An 18,725-nucleotide genomic window follows, 5' to 3' on the forward strand; every position below is an offset into this window, starting at 1 on the left:
GAAAACAGAGAGAAAGAACGAGAGAGGAGAGGAGAAGAAAAAAGAAGAAGGAAAAAAAAAAACTTTTTTTTTTCTCACAAAAAATCTTCTTTAAGAAATTACTAGTAATTTCTGAGTGTATTTGGGATCAGGGTGTGAGTTGTGAGCTTGTAAAAATTCTCTGGTTAATAATAAAAGATCTGTAGCAGGTCCGGAGACGTAGGCATCATTGGCCGAACTCCGTTAACAATTTGGTGTGTGTACTTCTTTCCCGCTCCCATAAATTCTGGCTTTCCGCAAAATTTGACCGCGTATTTCCTAACACCTCTCTCACAGGAACATGGCGCATGTCACAAGATACTACTGTAACAGTGCATTCTCATCCGCTTCTTTTTACCAAATCCTATCAAAAAGGATAGCATAATTGATAAGAAGGATAGTTTCATAAATGAATTACACTAGATTCTGACAAGTCAACATGGAGTGTTATGGCAACATTGGGATTCTTTTCCACGGCATTGAGTTTTAAATTTAACTTTAAAAATGATTATTTTATAAATTTAAATTAATTATTAGTAATTCAAATTTTTACTTTATAGTATTACCAAAACTTGAAATATATTGAAAATTTAGAATTTTGTGTTGCATATATATATACATAAAGTTACATTTAAAATTAAATTAAATTTCAAAAAATATATTTCAATTTTAAATAATATTATTAAATTAGTAATATAAATTAATAAAAAATCAAAAATTTAACTTTCTTTTAAAATTTTGACGGTCAATATAAATAAAAGCACAATTTTGAGAGTTTATGTAGTATTTATCAAAAACGAAGTCGTTTTGATAAACTAATGGTTGAGTAACACATTTGACGAGTGTCAATATATATATATAAATACGATTTTGAGAGTTCACGTAAATTTTTTGAGATTTGTTTAATTCAATATGGAATATGCACTACTATAAAGTTCAAAAAAGAAAAGGCATGACGCTTAAAGTTCATCTAGCATTTGTAACTTTTTGTTTAGTTGAATATAGAATATGCACTAATACAAAGTTGGGAGAATTGCTAAAACCAACCCGAATATTCATGTCAAACCTAAAAATGTACTCCATTTTTAATCAAATGCAAAACCAACCTAAAAGGGTGGTAAAAGTACTATGTAATCTTTATGACAAAAAAAAAATGTATTTTACGATCATGTCCTTAGTAAGTCTACACGTAATAGAAAGAAGTCTACATATATGTAGATCTCCTAAGAAGTCTACTGCGTAATTTGATATAATAATTTGATTTAAAAATGTATAAAAATAATTGTTGTGATATTTTTAATTAATCAACAATATAATGATTAATATGAAGTAAATAAATTAAATTTTTTTATATAATTGAATAATTTTAAAGAATATACTCTAATTTGGTAACCATGTGTTAGACAATATGGTTTAGAAACAAAAAAAGTTATAACATGTTATGTATTCTAGTGGTAGATTTCTTAGGGTTAGATTTACATTTAGATTTTTTTTTTTGTTTTATTGACTTAAATTTGTGTATTAATGTTTAGTATTTTATATTTTGTATAATTTGATATTTGATACAGTAATTAAGACTTTTTTATTATAGAACAAAACATTTAGATTTAAGATTTGTGGTTTAGGGTTTCATAGACCTACAATAAAGTCTATTTAGCTAGAGACGTGTTTTTCAGTCAACTCTTTTCAAATTTGTTTACAAAAATTCATTATATTTAAACTAAGTTGAGTTGCTTAAAAGTAAAAATGTGAAATCATATATTATAACTATTAAAAAATAAAATAAAAATTTAGTAAATCATATATTAAAATTACTAAAATAATAAAGAATGAACAGCAATAATGAAATTATTATAGTAGATTTCCAAAAAGGTATACTAAGTTACAATAAAATTTACTCCAAAATTTTAATTTTAATAAACTGCAAAAGAAGTCTACAATGTCGTAAATTTTTAACCTAGTTACATTTTTGTCTACCTATATAAATGAAATTTATACAATCTCTCTCTAAAATGGCTCCATAAGTTTTTTAAATTCTCTCACTTCTCTTTAAAGTTTTATCCCTTCTCACTAAAACTCTCTCATTTCTCTTCTTTCTCTCTAAAATTCTCTCAAGTTTTTCTCATAATATTATTTTGTCATTTTAGGTATTATGATTCACGGTTTTCATATTCTCCTTTAAAAATATAAGTTTTAAATCTATAGTTTTTAAATGTGTAATTTTGTGTTATTTCTTTCTCACAATATTTTTTTTGTAGGTATTATCACTCATGGATTTCATCTTCTCCTCTAAAAATGTAAGTTTTAGATTAATAAATTTTAAATGTGTATTTATAAGTTTATATTCAAATAAATTTATAGATCAAGCTTTGGACATTTACTTTGCTACTATCTTATCTTATAAATTCTATTTTGTAAAGTATTTTCAGATTTAAAATTATTTTCACATTTCAAAATGTATAGATTTTTTTTAGATCTGAAAATTATCAGGCAGTGACTAAAGCTAGTAGACGTCATATGAAGTTTACTAAACCACAAAGTTTAAGCAGACTTCATTGGAAATCCACCAAAATATGACTTTAATTTTTTTCTCTGATTTTTAAATAATTTTACCTTAAATATGTGTTCTAGTATTTATATTTAAATAAAATTACATATTCAAATTCTATGTCTTTAATTTCTTAATATTTTTCTATTAAATTATATTTTTTAAAGTTTTTTAGATTTAAACTTATTTCATATTTTCAATGTATATATTTTCAGATATAACTTTTTTTTTTGATTGAGTAAACTTCATTTGAAGTCTACCTAAAAGTCATGGCAACTTTTAAGCATATTTCATTAGAAGTTTACTCAAATATGATTTTAATTTTTATCTTATTTTTCATAATTTTATCTTATTTTGCAAGTATTCTCTTCCAAAGTTTTCAAATCATTTTCCCAAAAATGTAAGTTTTACATATATTCATTATAGGATATTTTAAGTTTATATTGAACTAAATTTATAGATTCATACTTTATGTTTTTGATTTGTTATAAGGTTGACAAAAAAACTATTTTGAAATATTTTCTAGAATAAAGTATTTTCAAATTTTCTAAATGTACACTTTCAGATATGAAAATTTTCCGTTAGTGTAGATTTCAACTAAAGTCTACTAAAATAACTTTACGTAGACTTAATAAAAAATCTACTAAAATATGATTTTATTTTTTATCTTTTGTTTTTTTTCATAACGTTATCTTACTTTGCACGTACTCTTATCTAAAACTTTATTTAAGGCATCAAGATTATGAAAAATAAAACACACTCAAGAATACTTTTTAATATATTGCTTTGAAATAATTTCGCATAATAATTATTAATTTGTAAATAATTGTTTAATGCATAATCTACAAATATTGTATTCATTTTTAGTTGTGTTTCACTTGTATGATATTATTAATTTTTTGTTAGATATCATTTTTTTCACTAGATCTAATCAACCAAACAAGTAAAACCGTCATAAGCTAAAACAATAACTAAAACACATGTGAGAAGAAAAAAATCTATACAAAATTTCCAAGAAGTTTCAAGAGTAAAACTAATCACAAATTTTTGCAATAAGTATCAAGTGTATAATTATAACACATTAACTTTTGAATTTCATCCAAGACCATAAAATTTTACTAACATACACTGTAAAATAATTAAATCGTGAAATAAAATATGATGAATAATACACAAATGCACTTTTAATAGAATTTACAACGTAAACTTCAACTAGAGTCTACATTTTTAGATTTACAAAGACGTCAACACTTATTATCTAACATATTCTCAAACCCAAAATTTGTAGTGTACTTGGCGCTGGCTTGATACACAAAGACGTATAAACAGTGTCTTAGATAACTCGATCAAGTTATGCACTTGTCGATAATTCATGACATGCATAAGAGGAGTATTCGCCTATTCGGAGTCATTTGTTGTAAAATGACGTATGGTAAGAAATATGTTAGCACCATCTTGTCGATTTTCTTGTCGAGATCATAATCTTTTTATGCCATTTCAAGAAGTTCACCATGTGTACAGTTATCATGCACAAGGAACATTCTTCCTCCTATCCAATTATTGATCACAAAATCCCACAAAGAGCCTTTCACCACTTATTCTCCGTATACAACAGGTAACATAGCTATTTTCGAGAAAAAAATACAGTACATAATTAGCGGAGAAATATTTCATGTTTCATAAAACTATAAAGGTAGACTTACAAATACATCTACAATTATTAGCTAACAAAATAGTCAAATAAAAAGTATTATACTTTCATAATCATCCGAAGATTTTCTTTTCAAAATCACTTGAACTCATAAGGATTAACTAATACACACTTTCAAACAAAAAAAATCTTGAAAAAACTTAATGAATGATACACAAATTCACTTTTAATATATTTTTCTATGTAGACTTCATATTCAATCTACAAAGATGTAGACGTTCTTTTCACTTTACTAATGTAGACTATCAAATAGGTCTACTCTTTGGGTTGGTTTTTGCAATTGAAAATTTTACGGATTACTTTCTATATATGAAAAAAAGTTGTGATTTTATACATGTAGACTTTCCTTTCAATCTACACTTCAAAAATAGTTTTTTAATTGATCAAAATTCACCCATGATTTGACTTTTGGAAGTAGACTTCATATGCAGTCTACATTTTTAAATTTTTTGAAAGATGTTAGTTTTGAAATTGACCAAGTTTGACTTTCTACGAGTAAATATAAACGAACGTCTACATATTTTTAGACTTCGTTTGAAATCTCAAATCTGACGGGTTAGTTTTGCATTTGACCAAAATAAAATAGTAGACTTCACATGCAGTCTATCTTTTTTTCTAAGTCCAGGCTCTTCCCTTCTCATGTGTTCCGCTCTTGTTCTTCGAGCAGCTCAAGCTTCTTTTACCTGGTAATTTGCTTTCTTTTTTTTTTCTTCTACAAATCTATCATAATATTGGAAGAAAGACTGTAACTGTTTGGATACATTGATCTGTAGAACCTAAGTCTGGAAATCAAATTTCTGGTGAATTATATCATTGAATTGACGTTAATAAAAATCAATTCTTGAAGTTCCTTCCTTCGGTTATCACTGCTTAGGACCTAGTTCAGAGATTATAAGCGATAGATTTGTTTGTAGACAGAGAAATAAAACTAGTAAACATAAATAGACATGAGAAATGATCAGCTGTATGGGCTATGAGAAAGTTCTACAGCTTGTGCGCATGAAAAAATAGTTTAGTACGTTAAATCGTATGATGAGTGGATCAATCTGCAGACACAACTAAACAATGTCTTAAAGTAATGTCATACGAACATGTGGCCATAATACCAGACCACTCAATCTTCCCACGAATCTCCTCTCCTACCCTATCCAATGCGATCATTCTACACCTAATATCCATCTTCATCAGAGCATGATCAGTATTAATCTGTGACCAGAAAACAGCTAACTTCCCCTCGTACTCCGCCATTTTTTCAGCATTAAAGGAATAGAATATTACCTTCCCATCAGAATCAACCAATCTTCTCCAAAGCTTTAGCTTTGTGTCAAACCACATTAACCCACTCGACTTAAAACAAGCATATATCACATTCTCTACCACACAAAAGCAATTCATTTTATCACTTTGACTCTCTGTCGCCTCGTTGCTTATACCTTCTCTCGGAGTATACGCACTGATTCTCCCATGTAGCGAGTCCACCATGTAAACCTTGTGCTCCAGCGACGCACTAAACCGCGACTTGCATTGCACTTTCTCCTCGGCTGCGAACTCCCAGGTTTGTGTTTCTGGATCGAATACTTCCACTTGGCTCTCATCAACACTTCCTCCAATTACGTATATCTTCCCATCGACCACTCCCACTGCTTCTTCCTGTGCCAACCTAGCATTTTTCATGCTTGGACCCATCTGTAGAGTACCCGATCGAGTATCAAAGAACCATAGGTTCCTGCCCGGCCAAGGACATCCGTGAAGGAAATAGATCTCTGACCCCACCGAGACCGCAGATGAAAATTTCATAAAAGAATGAGAAAAGATCAAGAGATTCGCCCATGAACAAGTTCTCTGATCCCACTGATAGTCATGATGAGTAGTCTTGTCGCCCCGACGCAGAGTGATCCAGTGAAAACTCTCGGGGTCTTGGCGGAAAGAGTAGAAGAGATAGACGGACTTCTTGGGGAGACGAGATCGCAGACGGCAGAACTCAGGCGATCGCACGAGTGACCTTAGGGTTTTGGAGACGCAAGAGATGCTTAGGTCATCGCTTCTGGGAACGCGGATTAAGCAGTTCAAAACAACATCGTCTGGCAATGAAGAAAGACCTGTCGATGGCCGATAACTGTCTTCTTGCGGTGGCTTCTCGGAGTTGGAGGCGGCTGGAATTGACATGGTGTCTATTATCGATATGAAAAAATAATAAGGCCATAAATAACCTAATAAGACCATCTTATAAATTTATCCACTAGTAGTTTTCGTGGTCCATACACAAAATAATATTTTTTTTGTTCGTGAAAGCTCTTTGGTCTGGTTTGACAAAGAATTCATTAATGCTTCTACACCATGAGATCTGAGTTTCAATTCTCAGAGAATGCAGAATTATGCGAATTAAGAGAGAAAAATGCTTACAAGAGATCTGCAGCATGGCGCAAGGAATACTGTCAAGCGTGGATCTCATAGGACGGCTCAGGTGAGGCAGTCAGACGTGAATCCTCGTACGGCAGGTAAAATTGTCGGTTGTAGAATCGTCTGTAATATTTCTCATAATTGTAATAGCATAATTATTCAGCGTTAAAAAACACAAAATAATATTTTTGTGTTATATTATTTTATTTTAAAAGTAAATATTAATTTATATTTTGCTATTATTTTCATATTTTAACTTTATCAGACTGGAATAAAACTACAAGTGTTATTATATGTAATATTATTTCTTTCTATTTAAGTTAACTATTCAATTTAATTTTTTTTTAACTTAAATATAATTTTCTTAAAATAACAATTTTATATAATGACTGCTTATTTTAAATATGTCTCTTATCCTATAGTTTTAAATATGTGTATATTTAAATATATAAATTGTAATAAATTTTATTTTTTTGTTTGTTTTAGTTAAAATATGTTAAATTGGTAAACTCAATTTCAATTCACTTATCGATAAATTTTAAATAAAATTGCATTCATTGCCTATCAACAAATTTTTTATTTCATTAGTATTGATTTAATTTTATATTATTCAAGCATATTTCATAATTACATTTGATAATATATATATATATATATATATATATAAGCCGAAGTAGATATTTTTGTATTACTAAAACGTTTTTGAAATGGTAAACAGACTTTTTTTATCTCAGTCTGTAGATCCCAGTCTAGAAATCGAGTTTCTGTTGAATATATATATGATATATTAGCTAATTAGATAATATATGTGATATATTAGCGGGGGCCCTTTATTAGCTAATGTAGAATTTTTTTAATTGTAATAATATTTAGTTTATTTCTATTAATGTGATATATATATATATGTAATATAGTGGTGATATAAACTATTGATCATTACCCTTTTTCAAAACCTTACAAGAGAATTAGAAAAAAATTACTTTAGTGATATGTGATTTAACTGGATCATTCGTTCGAATTGGCCAACTAGGACTGCCATTTGCCATGTATGATTGAAATTACGATTTTTGGTGAAACAATTTCCACAGCTATCGAATTGGCCCCAACAGAAGCAGCTATCACTTGGCTGAGAGAAGAGGCTGAGTATCAGCTGCCTTATTAGCTACACTGAGCATTTTAGACCTAAAGTAAATTGTATGAAATCAAAAAGGATAAGCGAAAACGAAACATTATGAATTATGGAAACATAATTTTAAAATTTTCTAGAAATGGAAACGTTTTGGAATCGTGTAAATATATTTATATACAAATATAAAGAGACGAATAAAATTAAAAAAGAAAATTGAATATTTAGTAAAATAAAGATTTATATAAGTGAAATATTTTTATAGATACATTTTTGTCTTTGTAACTATATTTTCTTTTTATTCAACTAAAGATTAAGCAAAAATGAATAAAACATCGCAATAATACTAATTATAAAACATTTTAGTTGACTAAAGGTATCTCGGTTTATTACTTTGAAAATATATTTTATATTGTCTGAGAATTAAGATTACGTTTACATGGCATGTTGCATACTTTTTTTTCTTATCAGTATTATTTTTGTTAACTTTCCTATTTCGTGAAAGCACAATATATATATAAATATATATTATAAATGATTTCTTTCAAAAATGACTCAAAATTTCAAGTCAAACACAAAAATAACCTATGTTTTTTTGACACTTTGTTTTGTCCTATTCACCCTAGAAGTTCTAGTTATTCACGGAAATATTTTTACTTTTTTTCTTGAAAATAATGCTTTTACCTTACCATCCTCATCTTCACCAAATATTTACAACTTTGCCATTGACATCAATACCTCAACCACCATGAACTGCCAAATTGAGAGTTTTAATGCCCTAAAGTTTTGATTTTTTCTCATCCTTTCTCATTTCCTATCCACACAAACCACATGTCTTACACTTTCTCTCAAAATTCATAAAAAAAAACTGAAGATTTTGATTACAAATTAATCAAGGTTCATAAGCTCACGATTCTTGGTGATTAACAAGTAGGTAGCTGTTCTGGTGAAGTTTTGGGTGATTGGAGAAACCACGCAAGTCATTTCACGAGTTCAAGGTATGAAATCGCGAACCACATTTTATTTTTCAGATCTGTTCGACGAAGAGACTTCTTTAGAAGTCTTCTGGTCAATGCATAGGTTAGTTTTGAAATTGACCTTTTGTGTGTTTTTAACGGAAGACTTCCCTAGAAATCTTCTAACTTTCCTTTGTAAAAAAAAAAAATTGAAATTCTCAGAGAAGACTTCTGAAGTCTTCTGAGATAAACAGGTTACTTTTAAATTTGACCGAAGTTGGTCAAAAATTTGAAATTTTGTAGAATACTTCCTTAGAAGTCTTCCTAGAGAAAACTTCTACAGAAGTCTTCTGAAAGTCTTCTCAATGCCGGAAGATGTTTGCGTGGGTTACTTTTGCAATTGAAAAATAATAGTAAAACATTTAATATCAATGAGAAGACTTCTAAAGAAGTCTTCTATGAGAAGAGAAGTCTTTTCGAGTTTAATTCTGGGTTTTGGTCAAACCTTTACTAGCGAGAGAAGACTTCTAGAGAAGTCATCCGACGGAAGACTTCTAAAGAGGTCTTCTCTCGAAAAGTCAAATATAGTCAATTGCAAAAGTAACCCAGCAGACTTTTTGCGACATTGAAAAGACTTCCGGAGGACTTAGAGAAGACTTCTTTTGAAGTATTCTCCATGTAGACTTCCGTAGAATTCTTCTACAAAAAGTGAAAATTATGACCAACTTCGGTCAAATTCAAAAGTAACATGTTTATCCGAAGTCTTCTCTGGGAGTTTTGAAAAAATTTCAATTTCAAAAGTAAACTAATATTTACACAGGAAGACTTCCGAAGATGTCTTCTGTAGAGTAGACTTCTTAAGAAGTCTTCCTTCGTAAATTTGCAATTGCAAAAATCACCTAAACAGAAGACTTCTTTTGAAGTCTACACACACAGATAAAGTCTTCCGTAGATGACCTCCAAAGAAGTCTTACACGTAAATCTTTATTAAACTTCAAATCTATCCAAAATTAAAATTTAATATTTTCTTGCTAATTCATGTTTATTAGTCAATATTGGGACTACTGAGTCGAATTTATAACTTAATTGGTGATAATTATGAAGTTACAAACATTGATGTTTAATAATGTTTCTAGCTAAACGGAGAAGTCTTCTGTAAATCTTCCTCATAAGTGTTAACTTTCAAAAGTGTTAAGTAACTTCGAGAATATCAAGTCATGTGGTTTAATGTGTCTTTTTAGATCATAAAATATAATTTTTGACTTACCTGAAATTTAAAAGGTTTCAACTTTCACTAAAAATTCAAGTTTGATCTTTTGTGAATTTGACTAAGTTTTTTTAAGTCTTCTCTCATAGTTTTAGTAAATTTGACTAAGTTTTTATGTTGTTGTGTTTTGTTATGAGTGGGTAGATTGTTTAAAAAAAATTGTGGTATGTTGTATCAATAACTTCAATAATGTCAAGTACTTTTGGCAAAACATAAACATATTTAGGAAATTCTTCTGATTAACATTTATTTAAGTTTACAAAAGAAGTCACAACTAAATAGTGCACATACAAATAATAAAACAGACCATAAACAAAAATATTATACGTGGAACTAGATATCATTCCTCAACATAGATAAGCTTGAACTCCAATTGACATCATTCCTTTGTACCACTTTGGACAGAGACTTTGGAAGACTTCCCGAAGACTTCGTGTGAAGTCTTCTAGCATAAAATACATTAGAAGACTTCTCAAGAAGTATGCCAAGAGTCTTCAGAGAGTTTCTCAGAGTGTTCTGAGAAATCTTCCAAAGTCTAACTCATATCTGAAAAATCTGCATATTCAAACTTTGGAAGACTTCCTGAAGACTTCGTAGGACGTCTTCTAGCATAAAATGCATTAGAAGACTTCCCAAGAAGTATGCCAAGAGTCTTCCGAGAGTTTCCCAGAGAAGTCTTCCAAAGTCTTATTTAGATATGAAAATTTTATATATTCAAAAGCATTCAAATAGCTTCAAAACTGAGAAAAACTTCAAAAACACTTTTTTATGCTTAATAATAAACAAAAAATTGTCACATTAGGTTGAATTTATAACTTTTTAGAATCCAATATATAAAACGCAAAAATACATATCCAAAATTTGTACCACTTTGGGTAGAAGACTTCCTGAAGACTTCGTGGGAAGTCTTCTAGCATAAAATGCACTGGAAGACTTGTCTAGAAGTTTTCCGAGACTCTTTCAAAATCAGTCTCAGATCTGGAAAACCTGCAAATTCAAAAACATTCAAATGGCTTCAAAACAGATAAAAACTTCGAAAATATAATTTTATGCTTAAATAATAAACAAAACAGTCACAATATGTTGAATATATAGTTTTTTAGAATATAATATATAAAACACAAAATAACTACATATCTAACATTTATAGATCTACCTTTGAATGAGTGAAAGATGAGAACCATGTAATAAAAAACCTGCAAAAAGAAGATAAATTAGTGAGAAGACATAAGAAAAAAATAAGAAATTGATTTAAATTTGGTGTTTTGATGTTCAAAGAGATTAGAGAGAGGTTGGAGAGTTTTAGAGTGAGAAACATTACATTTTTGTTGCAGCCATTTGAGAGGAAGAAATATAATGTGTACATTTTCTTTATATATGGAGACAAAAATTCTAATTAGGTTAAATATTTTCGATATAGAAGACTTCTTGGAAAGTTTTCTAAGGGAAGACTTCTTGGGAAGTCTTCTAGATCCTAAATTCAGATACATGAGAAGACTTCTGGAAGACTTCGCTTTAGACGGGAAACCTATATTATACTAAAATTTAGGCGGGAAACCTAAATTCTACTAAATTTAGGCGGAAATATGTCAGAAGACTTCTTGGGAAATCTTCTTGTGAAGTCTTCTGGAAGTCTTCCAAACCATAACCTAATCAAATAACTAACTAAATAGCAAATAATAATTCATTAAACTTATAATCAACTTATAAAGTGTTTAGTATACACAAAACTAAACACATGGAGGTCAAAATAAGTTTTTAAGTTAAGATTCCAAAATCTAATCCTAAAAATACCAACAATACTATAACATATGTTACCAAACCCTAAACTAAATGCTATCATGACTAATTCTACATTCCCACATCTATATTAAAAATAATTCAAATTTAGTAAATCTAAATTTCTATCGTTTTGAAATGTTTATTAATACATGATTTCTATTTTTTCTCTTTCAAAATAATTTTTATTAAATTTATTAATTATTTTGAAGATCTAATACATGAGAAGACTTTCCCTAGAAGACTTCGGGAAGACTTCTAGAAGACTTCGATTTAGGCAGAAAACCTAAAATTTTCTAAATTTAGGCGGAAACCCTAAATTCTACTAAAATGTAGGCGGGATTTGTCAAAAGACTTCTTAGAAAGTCTTCTTGGGAAGTCTTCTTGGGAAGTCTTCTTGGAGAGTCTTATGTGAGTCTTCCAGACCCTATAATCAAATAACTAAGCAAAAAACATTTTCTTAAACTTTTAAGATATTTAGAATGTGTTTAAATCAAGTTATTAGATAGTCACTAATCATATATAGGTCAATTTTAAAAAAAAAAAAATAAGATGAGATTTCAAAATTTAACCCTAAAAATACTAACAATACTACAACATATGTTACCATACCCTAAACCAAAGAATATCATGACTCAATCTACATTCACTCATCTATGTTAAAAATAATTCAATTTCAGTAAAATTAAATTTCCATCTTTTAGAAATGTTTATTAATACATGATTTTGACTTTTTCTCTTTGAAAATATTTTTTATAAAATTTATTAATTATTTTTAAGATCTAATCCATAAGAAGATTTTCTCTGGAAGACTCCTAGATGACTTATGGAAGACTTTGTTTTTTTTTGGAATTGAATGTTAAATTGAATTCAAAAAAGTACCCTTATTACATCCTTGTGCTTCCTTTCTTACTTTCTTCTATACAAAATTTGCTAACAAAATACTTTGCTTCTATAACTTCTCATTGCTCTATCTTTGTCTAGTGGCAAACCAGAATCTCAACCCTCTTTCTAGGCCATTATCCTTCATCCTCTTCATAATGGAAAATTTATTTCTCACAGTTTTATCAATCATCTTTGTCAAAAGAGCTGTTGGAGAAGCTGTCTCTCCATGCCTTCTTCTATTTCTCTCCCTCCAGAGAAACTTAATTTTTGATTTAGGCGGGAAACCTAATTTTTTCCAAAATTTAGGTGGTAACCCTAAGTTCTACTAAAATTTAGGCGGGATGTGTCGGAAGACTTATTTTTAAGTTTTATGTGAGTTTTCCAGACCCTAAAATTAATTAACTATGCAAAAAATATTTTCTTAAACTTAAAAGAAACTTAGAAAATGTTTAAATCAAGTTATTAGATACTTACTAAACATATATGGGTCAATTTGAAAAAAAATGAAGGTAAGATTTCAGAATCTAATCCTAAATATAAATACAATACTATAACATATGTTACCAAACCTTAAACCAATGACTTATGAACCAATATACATTCACTCATCTATGTTGAAAATAATTTAATTTCAGGTGAACTAAATTTACATCATTGAAAAATATTTATTATTACATGATTTCAATTTTTTACCCATCAAAATATTTTTTTATAAAATTATAAAATTATTTTTAAAATCTACTGAACGAGAAGACTTACAAAGAAGTCTTCTCTAACGGAGGGTTGTAATGGTAAAACTGAATACATGGTTTTTGTTTGTTCATAAGGGGACTATTATAGTTTCACTAGGCTTTTGGGTTACTTTTGCATTTGATTAAATTTTGGGTACACTTTTGTATTCAAAATCAAGTTTTGAGTCATTTTTGGCAAATTCCTCTATTATAAATTCGTGTTAAAATTTTGAAATATTTCCTTTTTGTAATATCTGTTGTTGTAAAAATATAATACGTAAATTATACTAAAAAGGAAAATAAAATTTAATAATCTTTATAATATTATTTGAGAAATAAATTTCTTATGTGTCGCTCTCGCGTTAATTCTCACAATGGTTGATTACACTGATACTATTAATGAATTAAAATATTACATTTAAAATACTATTTTTTTTATTTAGTTTCCTTTTTAAAATTTTCCAAAAACACATATGTATGTAATAAAAAGGAATTGTTTTATAAAGTTAAAATAAAGAATTGAAACAAATATGTATGTGTATATAATATGATTTTATAAAAAATAGAAAGTTCACAAAATAGTATATAATATGATTTTATAAAAAATAGAAAGTTCACAAAATAGTAATATTATATTTAAAAATATTTTTAAATAACCTAAAATATACTTTTTAAGTAATAAAATACTTTCTCTATATCTATATTTTCATAGATGAAAAATATAAATTTGTATATAATGTGATTTCATTAAAAACAATTTACATATATAATCTTGATATTAGAAAACGAAATATTATTTATTTTAAAACATAATTTTAAACAATACAAAAAAATTCAAAGTAATAGAAATATTTTTATATATCTATCTATTTTCTTAGATGATTACATAAAATAATTAAGCAACATAAACTAATATATGTTTAATTGACTAAAAATAGTTTATAATTAATATTATTTAAATGTTTTATTTATTTAGTTGGCTATAAAATCTCTCAATTACAACAAAAAAATCAATAAATTATATTTTACTTATATAATATTATTTTCAAATACAATCATAATTTTTTTTACTGTTTATTTTTAATAGATATTAAAAAAACAAAAAATAGATTTTAAAAATAAACATCGTTTGATCAAATAGTTATAAAAAAAGTTTAATGAGGTAAATATATTATATTTTATCATTATTAAAGTTATTTGTTTTCTTAATATTAAATTTGCTCTTAAATTTTATGTTTTTATGTTTGTAGAACTGAATATAACCATAATCTAAATACCAAAGAAAATCTGAATTTTCATTCTTAAGATTATATTAAATAAATTTCAGTTTCCATTCAATAAATCAAAGACATAAAGTTATTCAGAATTTATAAAATATTTTAATTATTGTAAATATTGATATGTGTTCATGAGCTTCCAAAAATCTATCAGCTACTTATGCATTTAATTTCCTATTGATCATCACTTTATTTTCTAATGATTTTTAAAAAATATCAACATATAATTTGATATATATTATGAAAATACATGCACATTTAAATGATAAATAAAATTGATTTCATTTGACTTAATTATAATAAAAATAATTATACTGCATTTTGAATTTGAAAGAGTATATGTAACTCAATATACTCACAACATGAGTGACTCGACTAATCCAACACATATCTAAAATAATAGATTTAACTACGATAGAATATATAATTTTATAAGAATAGTAATTTAGTTTATAAATATAAATCATAGGACAACTCAAAACATATTAAAAATGAAAAAAAAATATTAACCAATTGTTACAATTTAGTTCTTTTTGTAAAATGTATATATATGCATGAGACTTCATAATATTATCGTTATATTAATTTATGTACTTTGGAATCAGACACTTTAGTTTATTTTTTTATTTCATTTTAAACACAATATATCTTAAGTTATACATAATCTTCATAAATTATATTTACATATCTACGACAAGATCTACCTAAATGAAAATAAGAAATTAATCAAAATTTAATATATTTAAAATAAAAATATTACAGTTGAATTCAAAGATGCAATCCGATTTACCCAAATGATAACTAAATCGACTATAAAAACAACAAAACCGATTAGATATAACATATATAAAATCATATGTATAATTAAAGTAATATAATATTATTAATATAAATGATGTATATAAATTATAAATTAATTTAATATACACTAACACAATATTGGCTATATGTTGTTTACTAATATTTGAATTTCATTAAGGATACATCCGTAATCAACCAACCATCGTAAGAATTAACGTGAGTGCGACACGTAAAACCTAACATCTCAAATAATATTATAGATACATATATATATACTAACACACTATTGATTAACATGAGAATTTAATTGGTTTTCCTATTTAATTTGTCTAGTAAAGATAATCAAATAATGAAAAAAAGTAACAAAAAATATTTTTACATGTTATAATTTTTTATCAAAGAATAGAAAAAAATCTTGTTATCCACGATAAACAAAAAGAAAATTTTTTTATCAATATATTAATTCATTATTTACAGATTTTTGTATAAAACAAAAAATAAAAGTTTTTTTTTGGCTTTTCCAAAACAGAATCACAAGTTTCTATAATGAAAACGCAAATTTCATCGATTATTCAATTTTTTTAAGAAACGTGTTTTCAATGTGTTTTCATGTGATTCTGAAGGGATTTTGTTTTCAAAACATTTTTGAAATGGTAAACAGATTTCTTATCTCGAAGACAACACAATCAATAGTTCTCGGAGTTCAAGGAATCTCCCATCATGAAGGTATATGGAGTTATGAATGCGGAGGAGAGCTCAAAGGACCTAGCAAGAGCTTTTTTATCATACAATCAACCGAAAACCCTAACCTTATTTCTGAATGGATTTTATGATCCATCAGAGGTCATGAGGGAAGGACCTAGTATGTACTTCCCTGGCACAGACGATCTATGTGGTGACTATTGCCATGGTCTAGACATTGTGAGTCCAGGCTCTTCCCTTCTCATATGTAAGCATCGGCATCGGTAAGTCCCTCAGCACTAAGTCTCTTAACATACAATATTAATACAACTAAAAGTAAGAATTAAATTTGAAATATAAAAGCACTGGACCAATAGATATAAGACATATTTTAAGAAAGTCTCTCATAGAATTTTTGTAGTCCCTCGTACTAGGGACGTCCCTCACATATTCTACACTTCTCTCCTACTTTTTCTTCTGTTTTATTATCTTAAAGGTAAGAAATTTGTCCAGAAACTACACGATGCGAGTGTCCGTCTCTTAACTTTTAACTTTTAACTTAAAAAATTAAGAACCGGCTCTTAAAACTCTTATTTAAAAACCAGTTCTTAACGTTTTTAGTTAAAAGTTAAGAGACGGGTTCATATATTCCGCTAAGAACCCCATCCTAAGAACCTCCCAATAATCATGCTCTTATGCTCTTGTACTTCTCTGAGCAGCTCAATCTTCACACCTGGTAATTTGCTTTCTTTTTTTCCTTCTACAAATCTATCATATATTAGAATAAATACTATCACTGTTTTGATATATTGATCTGTAGATCCCAGTCTAGAAATCCAGTTTTTGTTGAATTATCTAATGGAATTGACGTTAATAAAAATCAAATCTTGAAGTTCCGTCCTTCATTTATCGCTGCTATATAGGACCTAGCTCAGAGATTGAAAGCGATATATTTGTTTGTGGACAAAGAAATAAAACTAGTAAACATAAATAGACATGATAATTTGCTCAGTACTTGGGCTATAAAAAAATTCAATATACATGCCTCCCTTTATTATGCATTTCACATAACAGCTTGTGCGAATGAAAAAATAGTTTTCTTTTTTTTTTGTAGGGTTTCGCATGAAAAAATAGTTTAGTATGCTAAATCATATAATGAGTGGATCAATCAGACACAACTAAACAATGGCTTAAAGTTATGGAATACGAACATGTGGCCACACTACCAGAGCTCTCGATCTTCCCACGAATCTCTTCTCCTACCCTATCCAATGCGATAATTCTACACCTAATATCCACCTTCTCCACAAAATTAGTATTAATCTGTGTCCAAAAAACCGCTAACTTCCCCTCGTACTCCGCCATTTTTCCAGCGTTAAAGGAACACAATGTTGCCTTCCCACCAGAATCAATCAATCTTCTCCAAACCTTGAGCTTTGTGTCAAACCACATTAACCCACTCCGCTTAAAACAAGCATAAATCACATTCTCTACCACACACATGCAGTTCATATGCTCAATTAGCCTCTCTGTCGCCACGTTGTTTATACCTTCTCTCGGACTATACGCACTGATTCTCCCATGTTCCAAGTCCACCATGTAAACCTTGTCCTCCAGCGGCGCACTAAACCGCGAATTGCATTGCACTTTCTCCTCACCTGCGAACTCCCAGGTTTGAGTTTCTGGATCAAGCACTTCCACTTGGTTTTTCCCATAAGTTCCTCCAATCACGTATATCTTCCCGTCGACTACTCCCATTGCTTTTTTATGGGCCCACCTAGCCACTTTCATGCTTGGAACCATCCGTATAGTACCAGATCGAGTATCAAGGACCCTAACCTTCGTGGAGGGAAAAGGCCATCCGTGATCAGGGAAATAGATCTCTGATCCCACCGAGACGCCAGAAGAATAGAACGTAGGAAAATGAGGAGAGGTCAGGAGACCCGCCAATGAACAAGATCTCTGTTCCACCTGATAGTCATGAGTACTAGTGATCATCTTCTCACCCCGACGCAGAGTGATCCAGTGACACCTTTTGGAGTCTTGGTGGAAATGATAGAAGAGATAGAGGGACTTCTTGGGGAGACGAGATCGGAGACGGCAGAGTTCAGGCGAACGCACGAGTGACCTTAGGGTTTTGGAGACACAAGATATGTTTAGGTCATCGCTTCTCGGAACGCGGGCTAAGCAGTTCAAAACAACATCGTCTGGCAACGAAGAAAGACTTGACGGTGGCTGATAATTATCTTCTTGCGGTGGCTTCTCGGAGTTGGAGGCGGCTTGAATTGACATGGTGTCTATCACCGATGTGAAAGAAAGAAAAAAAAGAGGATGAGGGACCATAAATAATAGAGCTGGAAATTTTAATCATTGCCAGCGGGCCCCGCCCCGTTTGACCCGCCGCGGGACGGGTGCGGGTCGAACCATTTGAAATTTTTAAATCGCGGGTGCGGGTGCGGGTCGAGATTATTTTGAGCGGGGCGGGTGCGGGTCAGCCGAATTTGAATCGCGGGTACCCGCCAACCCGCAAATTAAAAAAAAAAAA

The 18,725-nt window shown here is 29.2% G+C and overlaps 2 protein-coding genes across 2 annotated transcripts; both read right to left on the minus strand.

Annotated features, from left to right (window-relative positions):
• Nucleotides 1-5,254: 5,254 nt before the first annotated feature.
• On the minus strand, nucleotides 5,255-6,443 carry LOC106338933 (F-box/kelch-repeat protein At2g22050-like). Its single transcript, XM_013777795.1, has one exon. The coding sequence runs from the start codon at nucleotides 6,441-6,443 to the stop codon at nucleotides 5,319-5,321; it is 1,125 nt and encodes a 374-aa protein (XP_013633249.1). The 3' UTR covers nucleotides 5,255-5,318.
• A 10,750-nt stretch (nucleotides 6,444-17,193) lies between these two features.
• LOC106337724 (F-box/kelch-repeat protein At2g22050-like) lies at nucleotides 17,194-18,514 on the minus strand. The gene has a single exon (XM_013776854.1). It carries the CDS (start codon nucleotides 18,470-18,472, stop codon nucleotides 17,345-17,347), a length of 1,128 nt encoding a protein of 375 aa, XP_013632308.1. The 5' UTR covers nucleotides 18,473-18,514; the 3' UTR covers nucleotides 17,194-17,344.
• Between the last annotated feature and the right edge of the window lie 211 nt (nucleotides 18,515-18,725).

The sequence above is a fragment of the Brassica oleracea genome, chromosome C4 (assembly GCF_000695525.1).
Source record: "Brassica oleracea var. oleracea cultivar TO1000 chromosome C4, BOL, whole genome shotgun sequence".
NCBI lineage: Eukaryota > Viridiplantae > Streptophyta > Magnoliopsida > Brassicales > Brassicaceae > Brassica > Brassica oleracea.